Here is a 27213-nt window from a genome sequence, read left to right as displayed (position 1 = left end):
AGTTTGGGACAATTTTTATTCATGTAACTCATTTAATCTGATAAGTTTTTAGTAATATATTTTAGATTTTGAAAGGGAATGAAAATGACTTCGTTGTAAGTGTTCTTTATATGTTAGCTTTAACCGTGTTTAACTGTATCAAGTAGTATGATATACAGTTGAACTTCAATATCTCGAACACTGATATCTCGAATACAATGGATATATCGAAGTGAAATTTAAGTCCCAACCACTTATTTTTAAAGTATTTTACCTTCTATATCTCAAATACTGAGATATCTTGAAGTTTTTAAACAGTCCCATTTAGTTCAAGATAACGAAGTTTGACTGTACATGGTTGCATATCAAAGTACACGCATGTACATCTATTTGCAGATTTTTTATACACAAGCAAAGGGTTTGTCTATTGGGTATATTTCATTAACGCAGTATGCTTTCTACATGAAATAGGTAGTTATAAGCCTGAAATGAGTGAATTGACCGTGCTCCAAAAGTCTGAAGATATGAAGGGATCAGCTGTCTGTTTATTGATGAACAGTATTTCAAAAAATCAAAGATTTCATGCATAATCAATTTTTATATAAGTATTCCATTCTAAACATAAAAGCTGCAATTCCATTTTAATTTTTCTCCCTCTTTCTCTCTTTTCTTTTTTTTTTTTTGAGATTTAAACAAAGTTTTCCAATTTATTCCACTTCCTTGGGTCTTTTCATCAAGTAATTAAAAAAATTATGATAAGGCTTTCAAGCTTAATTACTCTTCCCTGCCTTTTTATAGATTCGATTTCTTTCTGTTTACTCACGTGGAATGGGATAAGCAAATCTATCTGGATGACTCGTGATGAGGGTGTTCTTAATATGCCTCCGCCCGACACCATGGGCCCCTGGAAAAAATTGTCAACAGTTCACTTATCACAAAGTGGTTAACACTTGATCAGATTATTATAAATGTAAATTTTGTTGTTGTTGTTTTTTACCAATTCAAAAACATCAGATAAAATTTTTTTTCAATCAAAACTTACGTTGTATAATTTCATCACTTTAAAATTTAGTACAATATGGTAAATAAATTTTTGAGAGCCTAACTATTTTTGTGTGTTATCTTTAACTTTAGTTACAAACATGAATATTTTTTTTAGGATTTATCTTTAATACTGTACAGTTTTTAAAATTTGCATAAAATCAAATTCCAATGACGATAATGATAATAATCATCATATAATTAGAGACTAATTATCACTACATATCTGTTCAAAAAGTCATTGACTTTACCTAATAATACCAGGGTCTTCCTCATAAAGGCTGGGAGACTCACGACTTCCTCGTATGTATTGAGATCTAATTGGTCAAAAATAGAGTTGTGTTTGGCCAAGTATTTATCTTTCTTCTTCCTCCCAAACCATGAACAGTGGGCTGAAATTGTTCAAAAGGGAGGTTATTGATACCTGGCAATCTTATAATTAAGGTCTTGCAACATTCCAATACAAGAGACAGCTCAAATGCTGGTCTTTCACTTTAATTTGGGATTTTTTCAACTTGTCCACTTGCTGGAAATTCTGCTGAAGTAAAGTATGCGTCAATCTTAGCTTTCCTTTGGAGTAATTATATAGAAGAAATTAAAATCATAATTTGTGTTTTTGTACATTTTGTGTCAAAGAGAAATCTGTTGGACAACAGTTTATGAAGAATGTACAAAGGTTAGCTTCTTACAGAAATTTAATGTTTTTTTGTGCCAAAAATGAAACAAATGGAAAATATACAACATTCATAACAACAGTAAACAACCACCAGCAATTATCAATTCATGAGAAATGAAGGATAACAGCTATCAAATGATAAGGATGGAAGGAAGGACAACTTTTGATGGTCATAAAGTAAACACTGTACCTGCGTGTTCATGGCGTGCCTTCTCCCGTGAGGACTGGGAGGTCCGCCACTCCTGTAGTTCGGGGGAGGGAATGAGACCAGCGGGGGTGGTGGGGCCCACCCCCCATAACTTGGCCTGCCACCAATTGGAGTCCTCTTTGTTTATTATCTATCAAATGGGGACACAGAAAGAATTCTTTTTTACGTAAGCAAGAGTTTTTACAACTTATGTTGCTTTAAATAATTTTCATCTAAAAAAAAGCTGTGTTCACAATTCATTGTATGCCATCAAGGAATAGAGATTTTACAAATACATTTACATGTATATTTTTGAAAAAATAATTACTTGTAGGCAATGGCAAAATTGAAATTTGTCATTGAAAAAATCTAATTAGTTCATAGTTGAAGGCTTATTTTTTTTTTTACATTCATTCAAACTTAAATCCTAAGAGTTACCATACACCCATAATAAGGTTACTAATGAATAACACAACCCTTAATTGATTAAGGCATACCAGTGTAATGGGTTGATAAAACGGTACTCACCCGTAACACGTCCCCCACTCTGAAGGACACCCCGGCCTGGGGACAGGGAATCATATCATCATCCTCAGGGTTGTAATCAAAAAGCGCCCTCACAAAGATCTGTAGTAACCGACAAACACCATATTGATTAACTTTTACTAGGCCTCTTATATCTACCAAATTCCATATTTAATGTTTGAAGAATTTTGAATTTAAACTTTTAACTAAACAAGCTAGTAAACTAGAGAGCATATACATAGACCTTCAAAATGCAGCCACATGAAACTCAGAATCTACACTTATAACAAAGTGCCAGGGATGGGAGATTTTGCTTCGTTAAAAGTGTAATTCGTTATATTCATCAAGTTTAAAACATATTATAAAGTCAAAGAGAATGAAAATCACTCCACTGTAAGCATCAATTCATTATAAGCGTGTTCACTTTAAACGACGTGTTTTACTGTAAATGTAATGTATGTATCTGAGTGACTAAATCATGTAGTTGCTTAAAATGATCTTTATCTAAAAATCAACTTCTTAACTACATATACATTCTTATGATAGAGAATTCATGGAATAGATTTAATTTTACTTTTCAAAGTTTATGAACACTCATAACTGTATACCTCTTTGTGGGTTCCGTTCTCGTTCCGTTCTTTATGAATGTTGCCCGATGGCTGAGGAACAATTTTGAAGGTAACATTGCCACTTAATGATTTCTAGGAGGAAAAAAAATAAAACCAAGTCAATAAAAATTGATATCTCAATGAAGCCTTTTGCTACATCAAGTGACAAAACTATCTGTCTCTGCTAAACACATTTTTTTTTTATCTGTGTCTCTTGGTTTGCCATATTTGCATAAAATCAATGTTCTCAAGAAAAAAAGCGGGAGGGGAATATCAGTTGTCAATATCTGTTTATTTCAATCAACTGCGATAAAAAATTTCTTCTGACTGATAATGTTAAAGATTTATTGACAAAACCATTTGCCCTACTTGGCTGGTGAGGATACCTAATTTATATATAAATGCCATATTTAACACTCTGTGCAATTCACGGTGTGTATAAATGTTGGAGACCATCCCAAGGGAGAAATGGCATAGAAAAAGTCTTGGGTGGTAAAATTGGACAAGTATTCCTATATATCATATCTGTACTTATGAGGTGGACAGCAGTAATCCATTATAAGAAGACCATCATGTGCAATCTTACACAACCAAGTAAACTATTCATATATATATATAAATCTTTGCATTTCAAATCAGCACCTTTCGAGTAAGCTTTTTCTAAATCAACACCCAACAGATTTGAAATTTTAATCACCAATCACATTGTCTTTAAAGATTATACTTGTAACCGAAAGATTTCTTTTTACATTGAGGTTTTTTTCCCCATCATTTTCATTTTCTAATTAAAAGTGTTTAAATGTCCTTCAATCTTTTTAAGCTTTTTAAAAGTTAAAATCTTTGATGCTCATACAAGCAGCAGCCCAAATAAGTAAGACTACTGTAGATTCCTTATTTTACATGATGAACTTAATTCTACATTCCAACCAATGTGCATCAAATCGTGAGAATATAAAATTGTGAACACCTAATTTTCATTATCGTTTCATTTCATTTACACCTGATTCGAAAAATAAGAGCAAAATTTTAAAATCTGCAAGGGTTGTTAGATGCAATTTTACGAAGCTATTAATTCTCCACATTTAATTATTAATCTATAGAACGTCTACGATGATTTACCAGCATTTTCTGCAGGTTATCCACTGTCTGGTTGACCACGCTGACCTCGTTAATTTCTTTGATTTCATCTCCAACGTGAAGAGTTCCTGTTCAAACAAAAGATTCAGACAATAAATGGATGGGATTGTAACTTGTGAACACTTGAGTGGCCCCAGAGCTCCGTGTAAATACCACTCACAATGTAAACATGGACACAAAAACTCCAATTTCAGCCTCATAATGGAACTCTCTCAAGGATGTTTCCTTATTTCAGGCTAGCTAGACCAGAAGAGCTTTGATATCTAGTCAATAATTTTTGTCTCTCAGTTAATAAAATCAATTCCAGAGTTTTTTATTCCCCCAATAAACAGTATCTAAATTTATTTAACCCTAACAGTTAAATCTTCTATTAACACAGATATTAGGATTTTTAATGATTAATGTGAGGGAATATTATTTTTATCTGATGATTTCATAAAATTTAATCATGAGATATTCTTTTTTATTATACTTCTGAGAATATTTTTTATGAAAAATTACAACAAACTAGACACGATCTCGTTGCGAGCAACGAGAAGGTCTTCCGTCCGAATTTTAGAAGAGGAAATGACCTTGCCTTCTATCTTCATCAACGAAACATATCAGGAAATGCAGATGTGATCTAAAAGAGCAATGGATGAAGGATTATACACCCCGTTGGATCTCTAATTTAAAGGACCAGTTCCATTTTATTTCATATTAAATAAGAGGTCTTTTGATCTAATAACAGGTCTAATGACATGTAATAAAAAGAAACCAAAGAAAAAAAAGAGGGTCTGCCTTTGTAAACGGAAGACCCTAATAACAATAAAAATAGAAGAGCCTTCCGCTGAAGACGGAAGACCCTAATAATAAAAGACTGTTTTTGTCTAAATCTTAATTGAAGAGTGTTTTTCAACTTGTAATACAGTCCAACAACCCTTTTATATTGAATACTTTAGTTAGAAAATTAAATAAAAAGGAGAGAAAGAAATAGAGAGAAAGAAAAAATCTTGGCTCCGGCGAGATTAGAACACACAGCCTTTGCAGGTGTCTCAAAACATGGCTGACGCAAATAATTCCCGAATTTGTCTTTGAATTTGGAGCGTTTCCGCCCGGCAGAGGAGCTGAGTTTTTGTATGAGATGAAAAACAACGTGTAAGATGTCTGACTATTCAGGTTTGGTAACAGTGCGAGGTCATATGAAATATTGATGCGTGTTTGTGTCTGAATAGGGGGTGAAAAGACCCGAGCTTGATTTTCGTCTTAAATACATGTAAATCGAAAATAGAATTTTGAGGTGTGTATCTCGGATTCGGTTAACAACAATTAGGGGAAGTCCTAAAACAATGCATTTTACCCATGTATTTCAGTGTTGAGAATATTTTTTTTCGTGTCGTTTACTATTATGTTTGACTGTTTTATTTCAGCAGGATTGATAAAATCTTTATAAATGTAGAAATAACGAAATCAGTAACACGTAAATATGTTCGGTAAAAATTTGATGACAGTAATTTCCACAGTTCTAACATTCATAAGTAGTTCACACACTATCGTAGATACAGACTAAACGGAAAACAAAAAATATACATGCAACAGAAATATTATGCGGCTGCTTACATCCCTGAGTAAATTGTAAGTCCCCGTACAGGCTATACTCGCCGTTTGATCTCAGGAATTTCGTCTTAATTGTTCAACCCGCTGCATATTTGGCAGACAATAAGAATGGGGTCCGAGGTTAATTTTCACGAATTTTCAGTAGGATTGAGAGAAGGGCTTGGGAGTTAGAATTTTTTTTATAGTACATGTCAAACACGACAATTGAAACTCAACTGCCCAAAACTTCATAACTCTGTTATTAATGAACGAATTAGTCTGGTAATTAGTAAAGTAATCTAGAATGGTAATTAGTTGAAATTAAAGGCCCAAGATCAAAGATCAAGTAAAATCGGGCCAGAAAAACTACTAGTAAATGATTTTATGAATTGGAAAGGGGGGGGGGGGGGGGTCGGTCGATGACTGCTACATCAAACGTAGAACATTAAATTCTAAATATCACATATTACACAATTTCTAAATAAAATACATATGTTAGAACAATGTATAAGCGTTGTTTTAAAGATGTAACTATTGATTTTTTTTTACATCTATTTATTGTTAGGCTCAAACACTCATAAACGGGTGGTCAGTTTTTAAACCTTGTCGCAGTCACCCGTTCGTTTGTATAGTTACGTGTATAAACTTCGGAGGTTTTTCTTAATCCCAGACAGGCAACAGATTTGTATCAGTATATAGACATGCACAAAAAAGGGAAAAAGTACACCTGTACTAGTTCTTATTCAAATGTTAAAACATTTGTACTTTAGAGAGAGAGAGAGAGAGAGAGAGAGAGAGAGAGAGAGAGAGAGAGATAACATAGTGTTTTATAATGTTCAGGAAATCAATATATAAGCAACCTGTCAATAAACGCATGTATACATGCATGTGTGTATCTATATATGGGATTAATACTTAGCAGTCCTCCTTTTTAAGCCGAGTAGAATAACTAGGGTGCATTGCTAAACGTTGTGTGCATACAGTCATTGAAATGGCGTCATTTCTTTGATGCCGGCAAAGCGACCCAGCGAACTCTAATACGGTCGAACTGCAGGGGTACTTCGGCGGCATGTCTTTGATGTCAGCGATGCGACAAGCGTCGGAATTTAGAGAGCTGCTGACAGAAAAGAGCTCTATATTTGTACTGAAAAAAGCCGCTATTTTTTTTATTTATGACAAAAATAAAACAAAAAAACATTCAAATCCATCATTTAAAAAATAAAACCATTAATCAAAACACAAATAAGAGAGAAAAAAGATTCGGCACTCAGGGACTGAACCCGGGTCGCCTGGGCACAAGTCCACCACTCTAACAACTGAGCTACGCAGACCCTCGCTTCAGAATTTTGGAGTCCAAAATCTCAAGAATGCGTGGATCGATTTTAAAACAAATTTCACGTTAAGAAGTTTTGAGAGCGTTTCTATCGAATGAAAATATACAAAAAATTCAAATCCAAAAAATAAAAAAATAAAGGTTTTTCATTTCCTTCCGGTGACGACCGGAAGTGACGGCGGACGTTCGGATATGCGAAGGGCACTGCGGCCGTTCACTCGCTACCTTCTCTGAAAATTTGAAAGTCCTATCTTGAATTCTTTTTTAGAAAAATCGTGAACAAGCAAAAACATTAAATCTTTAATATCTCGGTACCGGAAGTGACGACCAAAAAAATCTCGTGTAATTTTCTTACAAATTTTGTCATGAATAAGATCTGAAAGTTTCATGAAAATCGGATGAAGCATTTTTGAGAAAACGTGACAGAAAAAAAATTAATAATAATAATAGAGGAAAAGAAACAAAGCAAAAACAATAAGGTCTTCCGTTTCCAACGGAAGACCTTAATAAGCATGCTACTCTATCTAACCATGAAACCATGCTATCTGCCCATTGTGAATAGTTATCAGAAACTATTCACCAGCGGCATTCGATTTCCCTGTTTTCAACACCTCTGATGTAATCCGAGTCGCTACATTAAATTTAAAGTATGGTGACACTAATTTGTTTATCATCAAGAAAATCTGCATTGCTGAAAAAATGAAGTTTTCTTCGGTATAATAAAATACCTATTTTGTAAATATTTGGATGATAGCAAGTTTATTGTCCCCCTCAACAGCAACTATTTCCCTCGGCTTCGCCTTGTGAAAAAGAATATGTCCTAGCATCATTTCAATAGTAAATACATTGTATGTACAAGTAAATATCCTTTGTGATATCGTTGTAGTGTAATATCTATATTTTATTACCAGTACATATGGGTGAAGGCATTGCAAATAGGTGATAAAAGGTTTTTGCTAATCTAACAACTTGTTAATCTGTATTACATGTAACTGCATTGTAATGTACATGTAATCATGATATGGAGAAAGCTATTTTTCTAGGAAGGTCTGATTACAACAAAACTCATTTATAGCAAATTTCAAGGTATTTCGATGGCTATAGGAATAAATATACAAGTTGAGGTCAAATTTCAAAAAAAAGGTTCTACCGTTGCATCTGTGGCTCGAACCCCTTTGCCTATATGTAGTAGATCTCTGTGTAACCACTGAGCCAAGTATTTTGCTTAGTAACTGATCGTTAAAATAACACTATAAAACTAATTATGGTAAATTTTTCCATATTTAAGGCAGATTTATGTTACGAATAAAAAAAAATCCGGATAATTTAGAGTTATAGAACATGGTTGAGGGTTAGAGATCATTAACTCTATCATATTGTGATTCTATAGCTAGTGGATAACCAAACAGGCTGCCTACATTAGTATTTTTCACATGTATGGGGTTATTATATGAAATTACGCAAACAGTTGACATAGGGAATACATGTAGCTCAACATGAAATCAAGCAGCTGGGGACAATTTGTCTCGATTTTAATATAGGCAACAAATAATAGCTTGGTGAAATTGCTTCCATAACAATCCAGAAATTTTTGTTTTTTAAACTCACCATTGGTGGAACTTATTTCACAACTCTTTTCACTTTTCTAAGTACACGTACACATATACCCCCCGGTATGTTTGACATAACTATAAAATTTCAACAGATTTTCAATATCAATGTATAATATAGTTGGTATACCAGTATGCAAAAAAAAAAAAAAAATCAAGTTCCCATTTAAAAAAGTTGAGCTGTAATAAAATTGATCACTGTTTTGACTCAATACGCAATACTGAATACGCAATAGATATCGCCCAAGAACCAGTAAAATTACGATGTGAGGATCAATTAAGTAACTAGTAAAATAATTATACAATGTATCACCAAACCCTCTGTTCTCCTCTCTGATGATTCTAATTATCTGAAAGTCCATTTATTTCCTGTAATCCTAGTTTTCAGTAATTTTAACTTTGACACTCTAATGGAAGTTTGCTTGAAACACAATTTTTATGGATAAAATAACATGGAATCATTAACTTTTGCTCCGTAATGGAAAATCTCATCTGAGTCATCATAGAATCTGCAATTATCAAGATATAAAAGAAAGAATCAGGAAAAAATCTTTGGAGAGGTTCAGTTTTTCCATTTGGACATTTCCTAGCTGTTAAAAGGATGAAGTCCAACTAGACATTGCTTAGATGATGACCATCTCAAAAAACACAGCCTTCTTTAGCAAAGGACATTATACATGGTTATTTTTGCTCCATCTTTTCTCTGCCTTAATTTCTACATTTGTAACCGGTTTCACTCCATCTTGAATTCGCCAAGACACAGTTGTGTGTTAGATATTCTTTCTTATTTACACAGTAAGTATATATTAGTTGTTTAGAATTTGCCTAGTCTCAAATTCCCCTGTTGACAACCAGGGTGAAAAAGGCAACATGCGGGTGAATATTTCCCTGTAAAAAGCAGTACATTTGTAGTTCTTACAAGGATTTTTATTCAAAGAGGTTTTTTGACCATATAGCCTTTGTTCTCAAAATTGACCAAGGGGAATGGAAAATATGTTGTGGAAAAAATGAAATTAGACAGAGAAAAACTAGTTCAAGAACTCTGCACATCCTTTACCCACAGAGACTCTATGAAATTAAAATTCTATATGGCAAAAGGGGAACAAAATATGCTTGGACAAGGGCTTTACAAACTTAAGAGAGGTTTCTGACCTTGAGCTTTGATAAAAAAAAATTGGTTCAAGGTCACTACAAACCCTTTACTCATTAACACTGTATGGATGAAGTTGAGCCTTACTTGTCAAAGAGGAGGAAAAATTACATGGCACAAATGAAATAAGAGGCAGACAGACAGACAGGTTGATCAATATAACACACCCAGAAGTAATGCCCTTCACTAGTCAATGTTAGCAGCATGATGGAGACAAAGATTGGTTCATCTTTTTAAAATGCAAACATACATGCATTCATATCAATGGTTAGCCTAAATTGTAAAATCTGGGTTTAACTGTTTTTCTGGTGTATAATTTATTAACTGAAAGGGAATACTTTAATTTTGGCAGAATTCAACAAAAATTATCTACATCATTTAAAACTTAGGATTTGCTACAATATTTTTTTTATCAGAAGTTTGAAATGGTAGCCAGCCAGTAATATCTATACTGAGTTCCTAGCTGTCAATCAAATCCGAGGAGGAATCCGTCTTTCTTACCTTGTCTGTGGATCATTCCTCCATGCATTATCCGAGCCACCTTACATTGACCAATATCATTGACCTTTAGAGTAATTCCCTACAAAAAGCGAAAAACTTGAACATAATAAACACAACAACAGTTCGTGAAATCTTCTTTTTACAAGCTTTTTTTTAATCATGATGTTCCCAAATCAATGAGTCGGTTTAGTATTTTTTGGACAGGATTTTTATATACTGAAAGGTTCCCATTTAACTAATGTTAAATCTGAAATAATATATCTCACCATAGGCTCATCCTTGTTTTTGTGGAACTGAACGAGTCGGACTCGATTGATTTTACACCCGGGATCCATCTCGACTTCTGGACTGGGAGGTTGTGAGGTATCACCGTTTATGTTGACAAATGTCTGAATCGGAGGCGGAGTGACTCGCACTGCATCTTCACTATACACCTCGTGAGCTACTACATCATGTGCTTGTAATAAGGCCTAGAAATTAAGAAAGGGAAGAAAAAAAAATATTATGAATAATTACATGAAAGTTAAATACAACTTATCTCTGTTACCACAAGTTGAGAAGATTATAATGGGAGTTGCAGCACTGATAATTACTAGCTTTTAGCATCATTATAGGCTACTCTCTCCGTAATTAAGTATTTTAGTTCATATTCTGAGTTGTACTGCGGGCGGGATATGAAATCTGTCATAAAATCCTATAACCTGCAATATTAGCATGAAGAGCAAACATTTCATGCATTGATTTTTTGGGGGGAGAAAATGAGCAAATTGACAGAAGTGAATCTAGTCGAGAACATTATAAAAAAAAAAACTCCTTCTTGAATTGCTCCCAATTATGAATGTGAATGAAAGGGGCCATTAGGAACAAAGAAGCAATGAATACAATGGATACAGAGAGATGACATATGTTACACACGTGTCCAATCAATTGTGCCAACAGACAGCTTTGAAGTTTCTTCCACCTTTGCTGCAACATGCTTTCCATTCATTCATTCATTTATTTGCGCTTTCTCTGATTTCCCCATCAACTGTAAAGGTTTTGTTTTTTTTGTCTTCCGTAGCATTTCAAACACAGTGAATGTCAATAAACCACTTTCAATTTTTTGCATTCTACATGGCATTTCTGCTCCCGATCAGCAATTTGGGAAGAGGAAAATGATGTTAATGGAGAAATAATGCTTGGGAACACACCTCGAAATGTCATACCAAGACACACTAGAAATATATGGGTGTACATGTACAAGTCTTTTGCATTATAACTAAAAATAAACCATATGAAAATCTAATTAGTATCAGTTTCATATTTTAAAAATTAACTAGCAGAGCATAATGTCTACAAATGTGGAAAAAGAAATTTAGAAGGAACTTCAAAGGATTAAAAATGATTTCTAAAATTGGAAGTCACTTTGTCTTGATAAGAAAAGAAGTCAAACTTGCAGCTCATTTGAATTAAATTGAAGATGTAAGACCAACATCAAACTACAATAGTTGCTGAATACAGAACATTAAATCAAATCCTTAGGCAGCAAAAATAAAATAAAGTCAAAACTCTTTGGCCTTTCAGCCGAAGAATACAAGTACATGTATATGTAAAAAAAAAAAAAAAAACCTTTAGAACGGCAAAATAAGAGTAATGTTGCACCCCATAATGACCCAACATTTGACACTTGTATGTTGGGTTTATATGACTCAACATTAAACAATCAGAGGTTGGCTAAAAAATCAAAATCATGTCCAACATATAGAAAATCAAATGACCTTGACCTGAAATAAAGCCTTGACATTTCACCTATTGGTTTTCGCTGTAAATTGTTGCACATAAAAAAGATCATTTTAGAGGCAGATGAATTCAACAAGACACAAAGAGATACCAAAAACAGCAAGCCTTCACTTCGACCTCGACATCTTCACCTTGGGGGGGAAAAAACAACCCATAAACAAAAGATGGTTGGACAAGAATATTTGCCATAATAAGTCTAAATATAGAGCTGCGTAAAATGGTATCTTGGTATCTGCAGAGTTCCAGACATTTGACATTGATATGAATTTATTTCTCTACATTAGTTAGGCAAGCGCCCCTCCTGTATCTGCCAATGATTCACGATTGGTTTCCTTGTACTGACACCGAATGCTGCTTTAATGGAGACCTACCCTGGCAGGTCTGCTGATGGCAGTTTGCTTTTATTACATTTAATGTCCCTCAAAAGCAAAAGTAGATTACTCCAAGCCTAAAACTGGATTCCTTGCCTCATCAGAACTGAGTAATTGAAGGAACATTTACTGCTTAATACAGCCAAAAAAACCTCTTCCTGCAGATACAATAGACTTATCTGAGATGATCAGAGAGCATGGAAAAGATGGGAAAAGAGGGAAAGTGGGCATTATTTGGTCTTCTGGAAATGTCTTTATTGTTGTTCAGATGACTGAAGCCCCAACAACCATTAGCTGCATCTTTGGTTCTCAATAAGGAGAAAAGCCATTAGTAGCATTAAAACATACGCAATTCAATTCTACTTTTAACCCCCACCCCCCCCCAAAAAAAAATTAAATTATGATATTGTGGGAGTTTGTATCCATTCTTGTAAAACAGACAATGTAATTATATTGCATGGTGACTGGATCAATACTTCCTAGTATATAAATGTATTAAGTAACATATGATTTTACATATGATAAAAGGTAAACCAAACAAAAAAAATCCCCTTCAATTAAAAAAAAAACCATCCATCTGATCTGGGACATTCAGAAATGGTTTCCTGTTATTATCGGGACCTATCAGCTAGCAAACACAAGACACTGCTGACTTAAGGGGCTGACAGATACGCTGTTATGACTGCTGATCTATGCACTATCAAGGAGATATTTATAGAGGGGTGTGATACACAAGCTGCAACCTGCACATTACCCATGGTACACAGGGCCTTCATCAAATTGATGTTAGATAATACATGAATATAAATATAGATTGGCTTGTCTTCTGATACAGAAAGAATCAGTCTCGTTAAACATATACAAGTTAAATCCCCTTAGAATTTTGCTTTCAAAAAAAAAAAAAGTTTTACAACAGCTTGCATTAAAATTAAATCTTTTTCAACTGTAAACCATGTGCTTCAGTAAACTACTTTTTTTTTAAAACAAAAGATTGCTTTTCAGGGAGGGTCTATATATTTACAGTTATTCAGACACAAATGACACGTACAATTTTCAATAACCTTATCAGTGTCTGAGAATTATTGACCCACGATAAAGACAATTGTGGGATGTATGCCACATTTAAACAACGGATAACAACAACAAAAACACTTCCTTACCTTGAAGACACAACACTTTGAACTACACCACCCAATCTTTTGGACAGATTCGTAAGTGCCCTTCTAAATCAATAAATGTCCCTTTATCTTTGCTGTGGACTCACTTTCTCAATGAAATGTTTCACTTTCCTCCCTTATATTATCTGCATGGATATGATAATGGAGGCCCAAATTTCACACTTGATTGGGGATGATCAAACCCCTGCACAGCCGACAACAGTACGGAGAAGTGAAATACAATTGCAATCTTTTCCCCGACAATGATGAGGAAAGAAATAAATATGGAAGGGTGAAGAATTTGCAGTGGAAAAAAAAAATATGTGAGAGCAATCAGCTGGGAGGAGGGGAGAAACAACTTTGGGCATGTATATGTCCTAACAGCAATTGACTGACTGCTGAGTAATAAAACAATTATTGATGGAAAAATAATCATATTTATGTGCTATCAAGCTGGATGCCTGTCTATCAATGTTTGATGAAATCACTACATTTTCAGCAGCCAGCTCTATCGACATTGGATAGATCCCGTGGAGGGCACAGACATGGCACTTATGGTAAATGAATTTGTTGTTGCATAACACTGATTATTAAAATACAGGACTCAATGGATTCTAATTGATTGGGGACTAGTACAGAAGACTGCCATCACCCTTGGAAAGAGTTGGACTCGGAGCAGCAACAAATTCAGTCTGATAAATGGTGTAATTTATCACGCTGCCACAGATTGGAATATGATACAGCTCGTCTGTTCTTTGAATATTAAAAGATTACATTGCAATTAAAACATATGTACAGTAAAACTCTATTATAGCAAAGTCCGAGGGACCAATGGATTTACTTCGTTATATCCGAAATTCGTTATATCAGTATAACGAATTCGTAATAATAACTATAGTGAATTGCCTATATACATGTTTTCTTTCACCAGACTATAATTTTTGTTAATTGAGGCTTAAAATAAAAATATGTTACTTTGATACCTTTAATAATTGGTTTGTGAATTGAAAATATTTACGAAAATAAATTCATTCAAACTAGGACTGGTGTAATTAATTAATGAACTGCATGTCAAAGGCAAAAATTTTCATTAGTTAATGGAATCAAGGACTTTTTTATTTAAAAAAGAAAAGCTTATCAATATTGGGGAATAGTTAGCAGGGTCCTTATTAATTTAAGAAAAATAGCATCACTTCACAAAAACTAGTTACAACATTTTATGCAGGATATTTGTGTCATGCAACATAAAGAATAAATATGTAGATTTGGGGGTTTCTTTTAGACCTTTGTTCTAAATCTTTATTTAGATCAACAAAACCAAAAACAGAGACTGGAAATGATGTCATAATGAAATCAAAATATCATTTTACATGAGGCGTTGTTTGCAGCATATTGCAACATATCATCGCAACTTTGGGTCAGAATACTTTTACTTGTTTACAAAGACAGCTATGGCCCTTTGAGGTATCGTTGCATAATATGTCTGAGAGTTTGCAACAAATTAGGTTTTCCGGCAGATAAATCCATGTAGATAATTGTGTTCTCTCCTGGCTGTATTTTTTATCTGATTTGCAAGAAACTCTCGGAATGGCTTGCTCTCGGCCTGAATTTGGGCTGAAATATTACAGACTTCGGTGATTCCCAAATGAGGCGGCTAAACAGCTTGCCTTTCCTTGAATCAAGGGATACATGAGAAAACTTGACTCCCAGAGGAAATCTGATTCATATGTTGTTCACAGCAAAAATGTTATGCTGTAAATCTCATCTGAGACATCTAGACGAGGAATGTTCATTTTTGTTTCAACAAAAGAAAAGTGAATAATAGAAAAGCTTTTAGTGTGACAGCAAACCAGGTTTTCTTTTTGTGTGAACCGTATCCATAATCCATTTGTCAACCACCCAGAGAAATGGGTACTCTATATGCAATATTTTGCCAAAACATAACCAAGTTCAACATCTGGCATTTTTTTCATAAAATTATCAAAAATCCAAATCCAAATAATATGCACATTTCTGATATATGTACAATTGATCTGCAAAACAACAACTTCCCCTCTTGAAAACTGTAGGAGGAGTTATCCTTACAATAGGAGTACCTATATGCAATATCATGAGAAAAAATGACTAAGTTCAACAGCTGGTATTTTTATCATAAGTTACCAAATATCAAAATCCAAGTAATATGCACATCTCTAATAAATATGTACCATTGATCTGGTAAAAAAAAATACAGCTTCCTAGCTTGAAAACTGTAGGAGGAGTTATCTGAACAATAGAGGTACCCTTTTGGAAGCTACCCACCATTTTCACCATTTCAATGACTGGATTTTTCCTTGGGAAAACCCAGTTAAAAAGTGCAGTATTAAGACCCCACTAGATTATCATCTGTGGAAACTCACTACCAGTCTCAGATAGGCTTATTGACCACGCACAGCCGCACACACATGTACCTGCCCATATAACTTTCCTTGATTTTCTTCATTTTATAAATGCTCTACTTCATGCCCTGTTCTGATTGGCTCCTTTGCATTTTCTTGAGGAAATCTGACCAATCATGTGAATGTATGCTAACATGAGCTAATCAACTTTTTAATCTTTTCAATTACAAATGTACTTCCCTTAAATTTAACTCTTACAGTATTGCTCATACTTATTTAAAGAAACTAAATCACACTGATCACTGGATCTACATGTATTCCATTCATTTCACAAGATGACCAAATTGATTCACCATCATAATAATTGATAAACTCACCATTACGTGGGGTTTGGTCAGAATTTGTTCCAGCTCCTGGCAGACTGTCATGTATTCTTGAGGACATCTCTTCATATCATTGTGAACCTTAACGCAAATGCAAAAATATACATTATACTTAATACATCTATAACATTTGAAATCAAAGGAATTACATGTAATATGATAGGGATGATAGGGGCTGCAAATTCCTAGATTTGACTGTATGTTTTTACTTTGCACTAACTTAAGCATTGTTTTCAACTTGAGTAAAATGTCTGTCTTATAGATACCAGTATATGACCTCATAAAGATGACACGTACTATATTAATTTCCATTTTTTCTGTAAAAAGCATGAAACTGCTTCCTTCCAGAAAACACTAAATGAAAGCTTGAAATATATTCAATATAAAGAATCACAAAATTTGCTTGGTCAAAACTGTACCCTTTGTTTTAACTATCCAAAATATGAACCATTTGATAACATTTTGATAGAATTTCAAAAATTATCATATCAAATATGATGTCATAAACATGTACATGTACTGCAAATGACTGAAACTATGACACAGGAATAAAAAATATTTTGGATGTAAATTCTTCTTTAACTTTGAATTCAATGGTAAATCCACAGTAAAAAAAAAAAAGATATTCTTCAAAATTGAAACAAAGCTGAATCATGAATGTTCATCTTAACTTAAATAGAACCATTTCAACAAGACCTTGGGCTTTTGGTAGGATGTATATATCTATTTCTCCAATCAAAACAAGTTAAAAATGACCCTGGTATCAAGTAAAATATCCATAGATTGGGTAGTCTAGATAAAAAGCCAGACAACTCTTGTTGATTTCAAAGAGCCTTTGCTAAGTGGATAGCAATGAAATAGACAGGCCTACATCACATTGCTCTTGACACAACTACCCAAAATCCAAGCTCTAGTTAAAATGGTTGTATGTTAAGATATGAGGGATGGGAAAGTTAAATTTTAATGTACTTTCTTATAGCTCAGTTGGCAAAGTGATTAAAACTTGAGATCTAAGATTCAAGTGAAGTAAGATGATCTATACTTATGGTGGCTTGAGAGTTCTTTATTGATAGTGGCTTGAGATAATAATTGATGGAAGCTTAAGATCTCTATTAGTAGCGGCTTCTCTTATAATTCTATCCACAAAGGCTTGAGATCTCTATTGATAGAGGCTTGAAATCCTTGATATCTCCATTGATAGAGGCTTGAGGTTTCTATTGATAAATGCTTGAGATCTTTATTTAAAGAGGCTTGAGATCTCTATTGACAAATGCATGAGATCTCTCGATTGCTAGAGCTTGAGAACTCTAGTCATAGAGGCCTGAGATCTCTATTGACAGATGCTTGAGATCTCTATTGATAGAGGGTTGAAATCCTTGATGTCTCTATTGATAGAGACTTGAGATCTATTGACAAATGTTTGAGATCTCTGTTTGAAGAGGCTTGAGATCTTTATTGACAGATGCTTGAGATCTCTATTGATAGAGGCTTGATATCTCTATTTAAAGAGGCCTGAGATATGGCTTGAAATCCTTGATGTCTCTATCGATAGAGGCTTGAGATTTTTAAGCATTATGAGCATTACAAGTAGCTCTCTCTTTCCATAGCATCAAATACTATCTATTGCCTCTAAGCATTATAAGTACCTCTCTGGCTCTTTTCAAAGCATCCAAAACTATCTATTGCCTCTAGGGATTGTAAGCTCCTCTCTAGCTCTCTCTAAAGCATCTGAAACTATCTACCACATTGCCTAAATAAGCACTATAAGGAATAAATTTACCTCTCTAGCTCTATCCACAGCATCAGAAGGTGGCGGTTGGACAGGAGCGGCTGTCTGGGTGTTGATCTTGTCATACAACTACAAGCAGAAATACTTCTAGTGAATATTTCAGAGAGAACTCAACCAAAAAGGACTATAATTTTGTTACAGAATCATTTAATAGGCAGAACTTATAAAAGCATATATTGGTACAAGTACTATTGAATTTAAAAGTACTGGTATTTGTCTAATAACACCTGGTACCAATATAAAGCAAATCTTAAGTCATCACATAGATTTGCATAAATACTCACATTCACAATCTTTGGAACTATATAGAGAGTCATTTTGTAGAGTAAATGCTAAAAAAATGGTTTACATTTCAAATTAAACACAGAGAGACAATGGGATTATTTGGGGCTATATTGCTCTCTGATGTCATTGGGCAACTTATTGTTATGCTTTCTTTGACCAATTAAGCACTGCTATTCCCTGCATGGCCTCCAAAATAGTTATGAGACCTCTACCAAAATTGTTAATATTTTATCTCTGGGGCTCTTTACATAAAAGTTATGACTGGTAATTTATTAAGAAAAGCATTAAGTTTTGCGACAAAAGGATAGGACAAAATTTAATATTGGTAGATTTCCAATAATCAAACGGATGCACAGATGAAAGAATAATGCAAATAATTTTTTTCTGCATGAATATTGCACCCAAAGGAGTCTGTATTGTTTTTCCTACTTTAATATTTTAACAAAAACAACAACAACCATTTTTAAGAAGAAACAAAAGTAAACAAAAGCCATGAGAGTTTGTTAAACAATTAAACTTCTTGCATGTTAATGGCATCAACAACAAAAAATATCCACCATAGCAGGACCTGTCAGAATCTCTAGAGGGCTGAAGAACAAAATCAGGATTTTTTCACTTAAAGTGTTGACTTAGACTAATGGGTATCTTTTTATGACAATACCTGGCCTTACTCATTGCTTATTCATTGTACGGGCAACAGGAAATGAATAATACAACAAATATATGCTTCTAAAAGGTTTTTATTGCCCCAATAGTGAGTTTACTGCAGTTTAGAGGCTAATTGTGTGAAAATTTCTACATAATTTCCTCAATAAACTAAAAATGAATACACATAAACTAGTTTACCAAACAAGAATGTCCCTAAATTTGAAAATAATGAAGTTTGAATGCAGTTCCACTAAATTAGTTATCTGCACAAACAAGCTGAATACAAACAAATCAAGGCTTGAGAATGGAGCGGTAAAAGGTCTTATTTAGTCCCATTGCATACAGAAAATTAAAGCAATGAGCAATGATCATAGTTCATTCAGCATTCCCATGGCCAGAAAGTCTAAGCTCACAACTAAATATCACTTCTAATGGAAGTCAATTCACATAGAAAAGACAGGACACACAAAGAAACTCCTTAATCAATACTCAAGTCCTGCTACATCTAGTGCTTTCAATTGTATTTCTTTCTTTTTTTCAAACATTTCCTCTGAACTGATTTTGACCTGATATTGAGTTTTGTGCTTCCAAGAAGTTAATTGAAAGTTACACATACATTTTGCACAAAATAATCGCCTTGAATTTTTCAGTACATGTGCTGTTCATGTCTAAAGTATATGCCCCATTGCAAGACCATTGAAAAAATAAACAATAATGATTTATCTTGAATATAAGACATCAAGTTTTCAAAACAACCAATAACAGACCCCCCCCCCCCAATAAAAAAAGAAAGAAAAAGGAAAATAAAGACTTTAAAATAATACATGATTGCATTTTCTTTATCTTGTATTTTACTAAACCAGCTTCCTTCTACAAGACAATCTGCAAGTAGAAAACCTTGTGCACACTCATGACATACTCATCATTTAGATATGCTCTGTAATGGTGTCACTTCTCTTTGATGACATCAATCCCCCCCCCCCCCCCCCCCAAAAAAAAAAATAAATTCAACAACAACCTTAAGGTAGAAAAAGCTCTGGGATCTTCTCTGATTGATTGATCAGACTTATTGCATGTTGTGACAAGGCGATTTCTTATTTGTCATAGTTTCCAACAAAATAAAAAAAAATACTGTGGAGATCGAGCTTGGGAATCGCTCATGGCAAAATCAATGATTGGGGTTCGCATGCCAAGATCTGTATGCTTTTGACTTCCAAGACTGTCAACAATTAATTCAATAAAAGTTAATGCATGAAACAAGAGGTGGTCTTAATTTGGTTTATTGTGTTTGATAGGCCATTGTATTGGCATGATCTTCTGCATGCTTCTTAACTGCTGAGCATTTCTGACACTATCGAGTTATTCACTACATGCAAGAAAACCTTCCAACAAAATGATAAATTGTTCTTGGCAAGTGGTGATTTTTCATACAATTCCTCAGTAATCAGTATATAGAAAAATCATAAAGGCTCTGATCTGCTGAGAAATTTATGCAACATTGTGGTGGAGCTTTGCATCTTCTAAAGTTGTTTCTGTTCTGATTATAAGCTTGTCTGTTGTCTGCCAAAGACAAGTGTCCCCACTGTATAATTGAATCATTGAAAATTTTTTAAAAGGACCTCAATAAAGAAGCGAGCTGACAGACATAGAAAACAAGGGTGACAAGTGAATAAAGCTTTAATTGCAATTGGCTAATTGGTCCAATCAACATTTATCACTTACTACTCTCTGCTTTGAGCTTACAACTCCTGTGATCTCAGATGAGTGGGGCTCACTTTGCTGAGTGGACTCAGTGGTTGTTGTTGATTGCATCTGCTGATTGCTGTATCTCTCGTCCTGAATTTTCAAAACCCACAGTAAAGCACACAGTCGCACCATAGACCTCTCATGGCGGTTATTGAAATATGATTCCACAGCACTAGAGGAACTCATATTATAATTGTGTGACTCCAAAAAAGCATTCCTTCGGCAACAAAAGACACTCTGGGCAAAAAAGGAACGAAGTTTGCCGAGAAACTCTCCTCCCCACTGGCGCATTGCAAATTATAGAAGGGGAAACTTGTCAAATATATCACCATTCTTATCACAGACTATCAGGTGAAGAAGAGCTGCACATATCATGGCTGAGCACATCAACATAGCACAAAAGTCAATCAATTACAGAATTTTGGAAACACATCCCAAACTTAAAGGTATGAGAAAAGCAAGATGCAGGTGCTAAAATCTTTTTCACCTCTGCTTTGTCAAGTCTGTCCATTTAGTCTAGATAAACCAAACCAGTTAAAAGCCTAGCAACTTTCTGCTGAGATTCACTAACCAAGGTCCATATATTTCCAGCATCGGAAACACATATAGATCATGATTAATGCAGGAGCTGCCAATGTCATACATAGTGTCAGATTAATCCAATTGATTCCGACTCAAAAAAAATCTCGCACTATAGGATAGCTTGCCTTCATGTATTGGAATCCCTTTTCAATGTCTCTTATACGACAGTGAGGTTTTAAGCGCCATTTTCTCCAATAACAATCACCGTTTTCCAGTGAAGATTGCAGTGCAGGGATTTTTGAAGTGATTTCAATTCTGTGTTGCCAATCCAATGATTCAAATGAAAGGCTTTACCTATTAGAGGCCCTTTTATGACTTAAAAAAAAATGGTAATTTACCATTAAATGGACCAAATAAAATTCACACTCAGCTCAGATTGTTAGAAATACAAATTTTTTTTCTCAACATTGAATCAGAAATCTGGTATATATGATCATCCAATAACTCTACTAAAAATCACATGCAATCCCAAATACAGCAGATTTTTCAAAAATTATTTTTAAACTGCTAACATGGAAACTTCTACATTTATGACTACAAATTCTGCTTTAATATTGGATCATACATATATGTTAGTGTGCATCTGGTATTTCCTTTAAAATTAGAACTAAAACACAATACAGCTTTTGTTTTTTTGTGAGGGGCAACTTTGGCAAAATTGATTCCACAGCATGTTCCAGTATATTTGGCCTATTTTAATAATAGCTAGATGATAATTTTCACAAATCAAAGATTATTTATGATTTAATAAACTATTTTTTTTTCATCTTGATAAGTTGACTTTTGTAGGAAGCAATGTAAATACCCTTGAAAAGAAGAAAAATTGGGGAGATTTCTTGCCTCATTATAGTAACAAATCATGCCTAATGAAATGCATTTCAAATGGTATTGCCAATTTGAACATAAATTTTAAAGAATATACAATGCTTTCTTTAGATTTCTGTTTATTGATACAACTACCCCCGTCACCAGTCTAATGATCACCAACTAGCAGGTAACCAATAGCTTTACAGGCAATTCTGCATTTCAATGTCATTCCTACATTTTGAACATTTTTTGAATTAAAAAAAAACACTTCCATCCAAAATACCGTCTCAAAGATGAATAAATTACACTAGCATTAGAAGTTGTCTATCTTTATATGCATGACTGTTGCAATCACAGATGGCAGTTGACCAAAATTCTAGCAACTGTATTTTTCGGCAATATGCCTTTAAGCTTTTAGTGCATTAATTATTCTATTGTAAACACACCATGTGTGATAGAAACCACATCACTGCTCACTGCAACTATACTGAAAATCCTTTTGTAAAAGCAATCATTTTTTTGTTATGTCATATTATTCTTCTCTCTGCAAAATTTAGCATCTATGTACACGGTACATAGCACAAAAGTATCAACAAAGTCTGTCATTTAATTACTAGATGTCTTCAAGATTCCCAGTATAGTCTATGAAAAATATTGAAAGCATCTAAATAACATCTCAGTTACATTCTTTATTTTATATTTTTAAAATCCATTACATGTATTTATTAGTTATTTTTGAAATTCATTAAAAGTCCAGATAAGATACAATGTAAACCTGGGTTAATATAGTTCTGGCATTCAAATTTGGACCATGTTTTATTGACCACTAAAGCAAAACAGCCCTATTATTTCAACCCTATGGTTAAATTTGCATGTGTTTTTGTCATATTAATGATTCCATTCGAGGCAGTACTATCTCAGTTACAAACAACTTCACAGGAGTCTCATCACTTCAGGAAAACTAACTCTCCCTCTCTGGAAGCCATTGATTTACTGATGTCGTTCTTTCAATCTCCTACACTTCATTTGCCTTTATGAGTTGTGTCTTCTGCTTCAGAAATAAGGTTTCTATACATACCTCTGCTCTCTGAATCAAAACGAGATTTGGCAAAATGGTTTTAATGGCACAGTGCTGCTTTCAGAGCTAATGATCTCAACTGTATGTACTCCCAAGAAATGACTCCTTGATACTGATATTGTATCTTGATTTGCATTGCTTCCTTCTCTCAATCTTTCTACAATTGCACTGAGTGAGTCTTCCAATCTGATTCAACCAGAATCTTTCATCATTTCATGTACTGTCTACCGCCTCTTCATCAATTAACATGCATGAACTATTTCATGATTCGTATTAAATTTTCTTGGACTTGTGTTGCGAGAAGGCAGATAATAGCATATACCTTTGAGAATTGAGAAATTAAGTCCTCAGTTGCTTCTAAGAATTACTGTTAATGAATTACATTTGGCTGTGTATTCTAATTAGCGTTTTTTTGCGGAATGCAACTTCTGCTTAATCAAGTACATCGTTAAATGCTATGCACACATGTAAATGAATAGGAACATTCAGAAACAAATCCACCCCAACTTGTTCAAAAACAACTTTCTGCCAAATATTTTACATGCCAAATATTCAAAGTATTTTTTGAACAGATATTACCATGCATTATCTAGCAGCCTCCCAGAAAATAAACATTCCTTGTCCTTGATACTGACACCTAAAATACTACAATACCTTTTTCCCCAAATTCATAAAATACAGTAGAAGCAGAAATATTCGTTGAGGATTTAAATTCATTATTTTCGTTGGCAGTATAAAGCAACGAAATTAAATCCTTGATGAATTTTTAACCGAAGGATCAATAAATACAGAGTTGATATGTAATACATTTTAGAGAATACGATATGACAAAATTAAATACCAATAAAATTTTATTTGGTTTGAAAACAACGAAATTTTGACCCGACGAAAATATGTGCTTCTACAGTATAATAACATGATCCCTCCTTCTCCTACAATAATTTTGTGTGCAATACACAAATAACGGCACCATATAGCAAGAAAATAAAAAATTGGTAAAGAATGAGGTTACTCCGACAAGTAAGTTTGCTGGATCTGTCCACTGCCTCGGTTTATATCCGTTGTATTAAAATTGACATGGTGACTGGTGAAAAGACAGTGATTTGGTCAATTTACAAGAAGTAGGGTCGGGTCAAATCGATAGTCAGCAATAAACGACATACAAAATAAAGACTTATTAAAGGAAACTTTCAACCAATGTTGAGTACTCGAATCTGTTGTGGGGTGTCTGAATTTTGAAAATCTGGATCAGTTGTCCTGAAATTCAATTAATTTGGGAAAACATTGCTCATATATTCACTTTTATCATAGGTTCACGGTTTAACCAAAGTTCTCCTAACGTGAGGAATTCCTGATTGTCATGTATTCAAGAACAAAAAATATTGTTTTTTATTCATGTTGAACTAATTTGATTTTTTAAAATAAAAATTTCCATATTAAATAAAATGCTAATGGCTGTTTCTTCTGAAGCTTGAAACTACTAACAAAATATCATAATGGCTAAATCAGCTCAGTAGTGTAATTAATCAGGATACTTATGGATGTTAATTAAGAGGGCTTGATGGTCATGGCCACTTTAAGACTATATTGATCTCCTTTAGAAGAAGAGTTCTATTTAAAAATATAGGAAAATACCCAAATTAAAAGTCAAAATACAGGTTTTTTTCCTTTAGTTAACAGGTTAACAAATATCTTAAAATTTTAGGCAGATCTGATGGTTAACTTGTTGACCACCGAGCCTCCTTAATATGGCCAGACACTTGTGAGAGTTACCTATAATCAAAAAGGTATAATGGATTTATTCAATTTTGCAGAAAATTTTGTGAAAAGGGCTGAGATTTTTCTCTATATATCAATATATATTAAGAGTACATATTGGTCTTCAGCAAGGAATGAATTGAGAACAATATGCCTGTATATTCTCCCATGTTTAGACTTAATCATGATTTATACAGTGCCAGATCATATACAGAATTCCAGCCTCCAAAAAGTAAGCCAGCCAGCTAAAATTTCCCACAAGGCTGTTGCAGGGCTATGTACTTTCCTAGCTATAGCTAGCCAGCAGTCAGGAAATTTATTGGATTATGACTGGTATAAAAGGGTCATAAGACTGCCTTTGGTACATACTGCACCAAGTTTAGAATTGTTGGCACAAACTCCATCAAACTTCAATTTATGGTATTGATTCAATGATGCCAGCAGACAATACTGTTGTTCTAATGCATTCAGAGCTGTCCCAAACTGTGAAGCATATTATTCTGGCACTTCATGTTTCATTCAAAGAAGCCACCGTGAATTAGGGATTCAAAGTTTCGCAAAAATTGTCGAGAGTAATGGTTTGTTTGAAAAATGCAGAATGCAAATTCTGCTCATCATTATCTGAAAATTTGTACTGCAATCAGTTGTAAATGATTATGACAGAGAAAAATGGCCCATTATAACGGGACATGCAAGAATGCAAACAACTTTAACATTTCAGTTGATTTCTTTTTGTTTCTCTGTCAAACTTAAAAATTGATAACCGACATTGAATTATCACCTTTAAAACTGCTGCATCTTTTTTTTGCTTCCTTAACAAACTTAATATCTTATAAAATTTTACTTTTATGTGTTCAATTCACCTCAAAGTAGCATCTTTGAAAATCAAGATATGCTGCATGTTATGAAATATCCGTGATCTTTAAAAATTTAACTTTGAAAATATTGTGATAGGTTTGTGAACAGAATGTGCATTGGGTGTACATCCAGTTTTTTTTTATCATCCAAAATTGATAAACTGAATGTGTTGTACCAAACCTTGTATCATTTTGTTTTATGATAATTAACATAGATTGTATTTTTAGATGAACAAAAATGCCAACAACCTTCATCATTTACCAGAAGTCAATATATATATCAGCAGGAGATGCAGACCCTTATAGTTGATACAAAATTCAACTGTGGCTATAATTTACCAATGGACCTACAGATACTTCGACGAGTCTGTATCAATCAATTGTTTGGTCTTAAAATGCATTGATAACAAATGTTGTTATTGAATAATTTTTTTTCCAATTTTTAAAGAAAAATATCCAATTTAACAATTAAGACAAACATTTAACCATTTCACATTTTTTTAACAGTCAATGTAATACAAATTCATAAGCATAAAAGCAAACATCAAACAACTAAGTACAGGCAGACTGAGAGAATCTGATCAATATATACATTTTGTATGATATAACACACTAAAAACCCCAATGAAATGAATCTATTCCAATTGTCAAGAACATAATGCAGCGCTAATCCAATTTCCATTTAAGTGAAATTTGAATCCCAAAAAATCTTACCCAGCATTCCCAGTCATGATCTCCATAGCAATAATTTCGGCGGGGATTGTTCGGAAATGCCCACTTTTTTAACAACTCATTGAGGGAATTTAAGTCCTCCTCCAAGCTTACATGGCCGCGTTTGCGAGAACTCTTGACTTTGGCCTTTGACCCAGACCTTGCTGCCACCGCTGCAGCCGAGGACAGTTTCAGAATGCGCTGAAACTTGAAGAGGGTGGACACCTTGGTCGCGGTGTCCGGCAGAGGGGTGATGCTGTTCCTACAGACACTGTTGGTCATTCTTCTGCTCTTTGTTTCCTTCCCCCACACCCTTCACCCCGAAGTTCTGTCAGATCAATTAGAATTACCTGAATCAATTCCTGGGAGCCATAATGCCGAGGCTCCTGACCAAACACTAAGTCCTTATCTCAATACTGCCTTCCACTTTATCTGACGAAAGTCACTGATCACAGGAAAGTATTTTTTATTAATTGTCAACATTCTTCGCTTGATGTAAAGCTGTGCTCCATTTCATTTAATATTTTCTTTCTCCCATTCCGTTAATGCACTTCATTTTTAT

General features: G+C 34.0%; 1 protein-coding gene across 10 annotated transcripts in view; it reads right to left on the bottom strand.

Moving 5' to 3' along the window:
- LOC128179583 (peripheral plasma membrane protein CASK-like) overlaps nt 1–27213 on the bottom strand; it is an 81454-nt gene that overhangs the window by 4972 nt on the left and 49269 nt on the right. For all 10 annotated transcript variants that reach the window (XM_052847028.1, XM_052847031.1, XM_052847030.1 and 7 more), the window contains 10 exons: nt 18171–18248; nt 16385–16471; nt 10589–10792; nt 10323–10401; nt 4136–4221; nt 3017–3109; nt 2412–2510; nt 1887–2034; nt 1272–1412; nt 803–883 (listed from right to left, as the gene is read on the bottom strand). In XM_052847028.1, the coding sequence (XP_052702988.1) occupies nt 803–883; nt 1272–1412; nt 1887–2034; nt 2412–2510; nt 3017–3109; nt 4136–4221; nt 10323–10401; nt 10589–10792; nt 16385–16471; nt 18171–18248 (1096 nt within the window). The remainder of the gene's footprint in view (nt 1–802; nt 884–1271; nt 1413–1886; nt 2035–2411; nt 2511–3016; nt 3110–4135; nt 4222–10322; nt 10402–10588; nt 10793–16384; nt 16472–18170; nt 18249–27213) is intronic.

This window comes from Crassostrea angulata, chromosome 4 (assembly GCF_025612915.1).
Source record: "Crassostrea angulata isolate pt1a10 chromosome 4, ASM2561291v2, whole genome shotgun sequence".
In the NCBI taxonomy this organism is placed as follows: domain Eukaryota; kingdom Metazoa; phylum Mollusca; class Bivalvia; order Ostreida; family Ostreidae; genus Magallana; species Magallana angulata.
The sequence above is the reverse complement of the archived record's forward strand: the minus strand, read 5'-3'. Positions and strand labels throughout refer to the sequence as shown.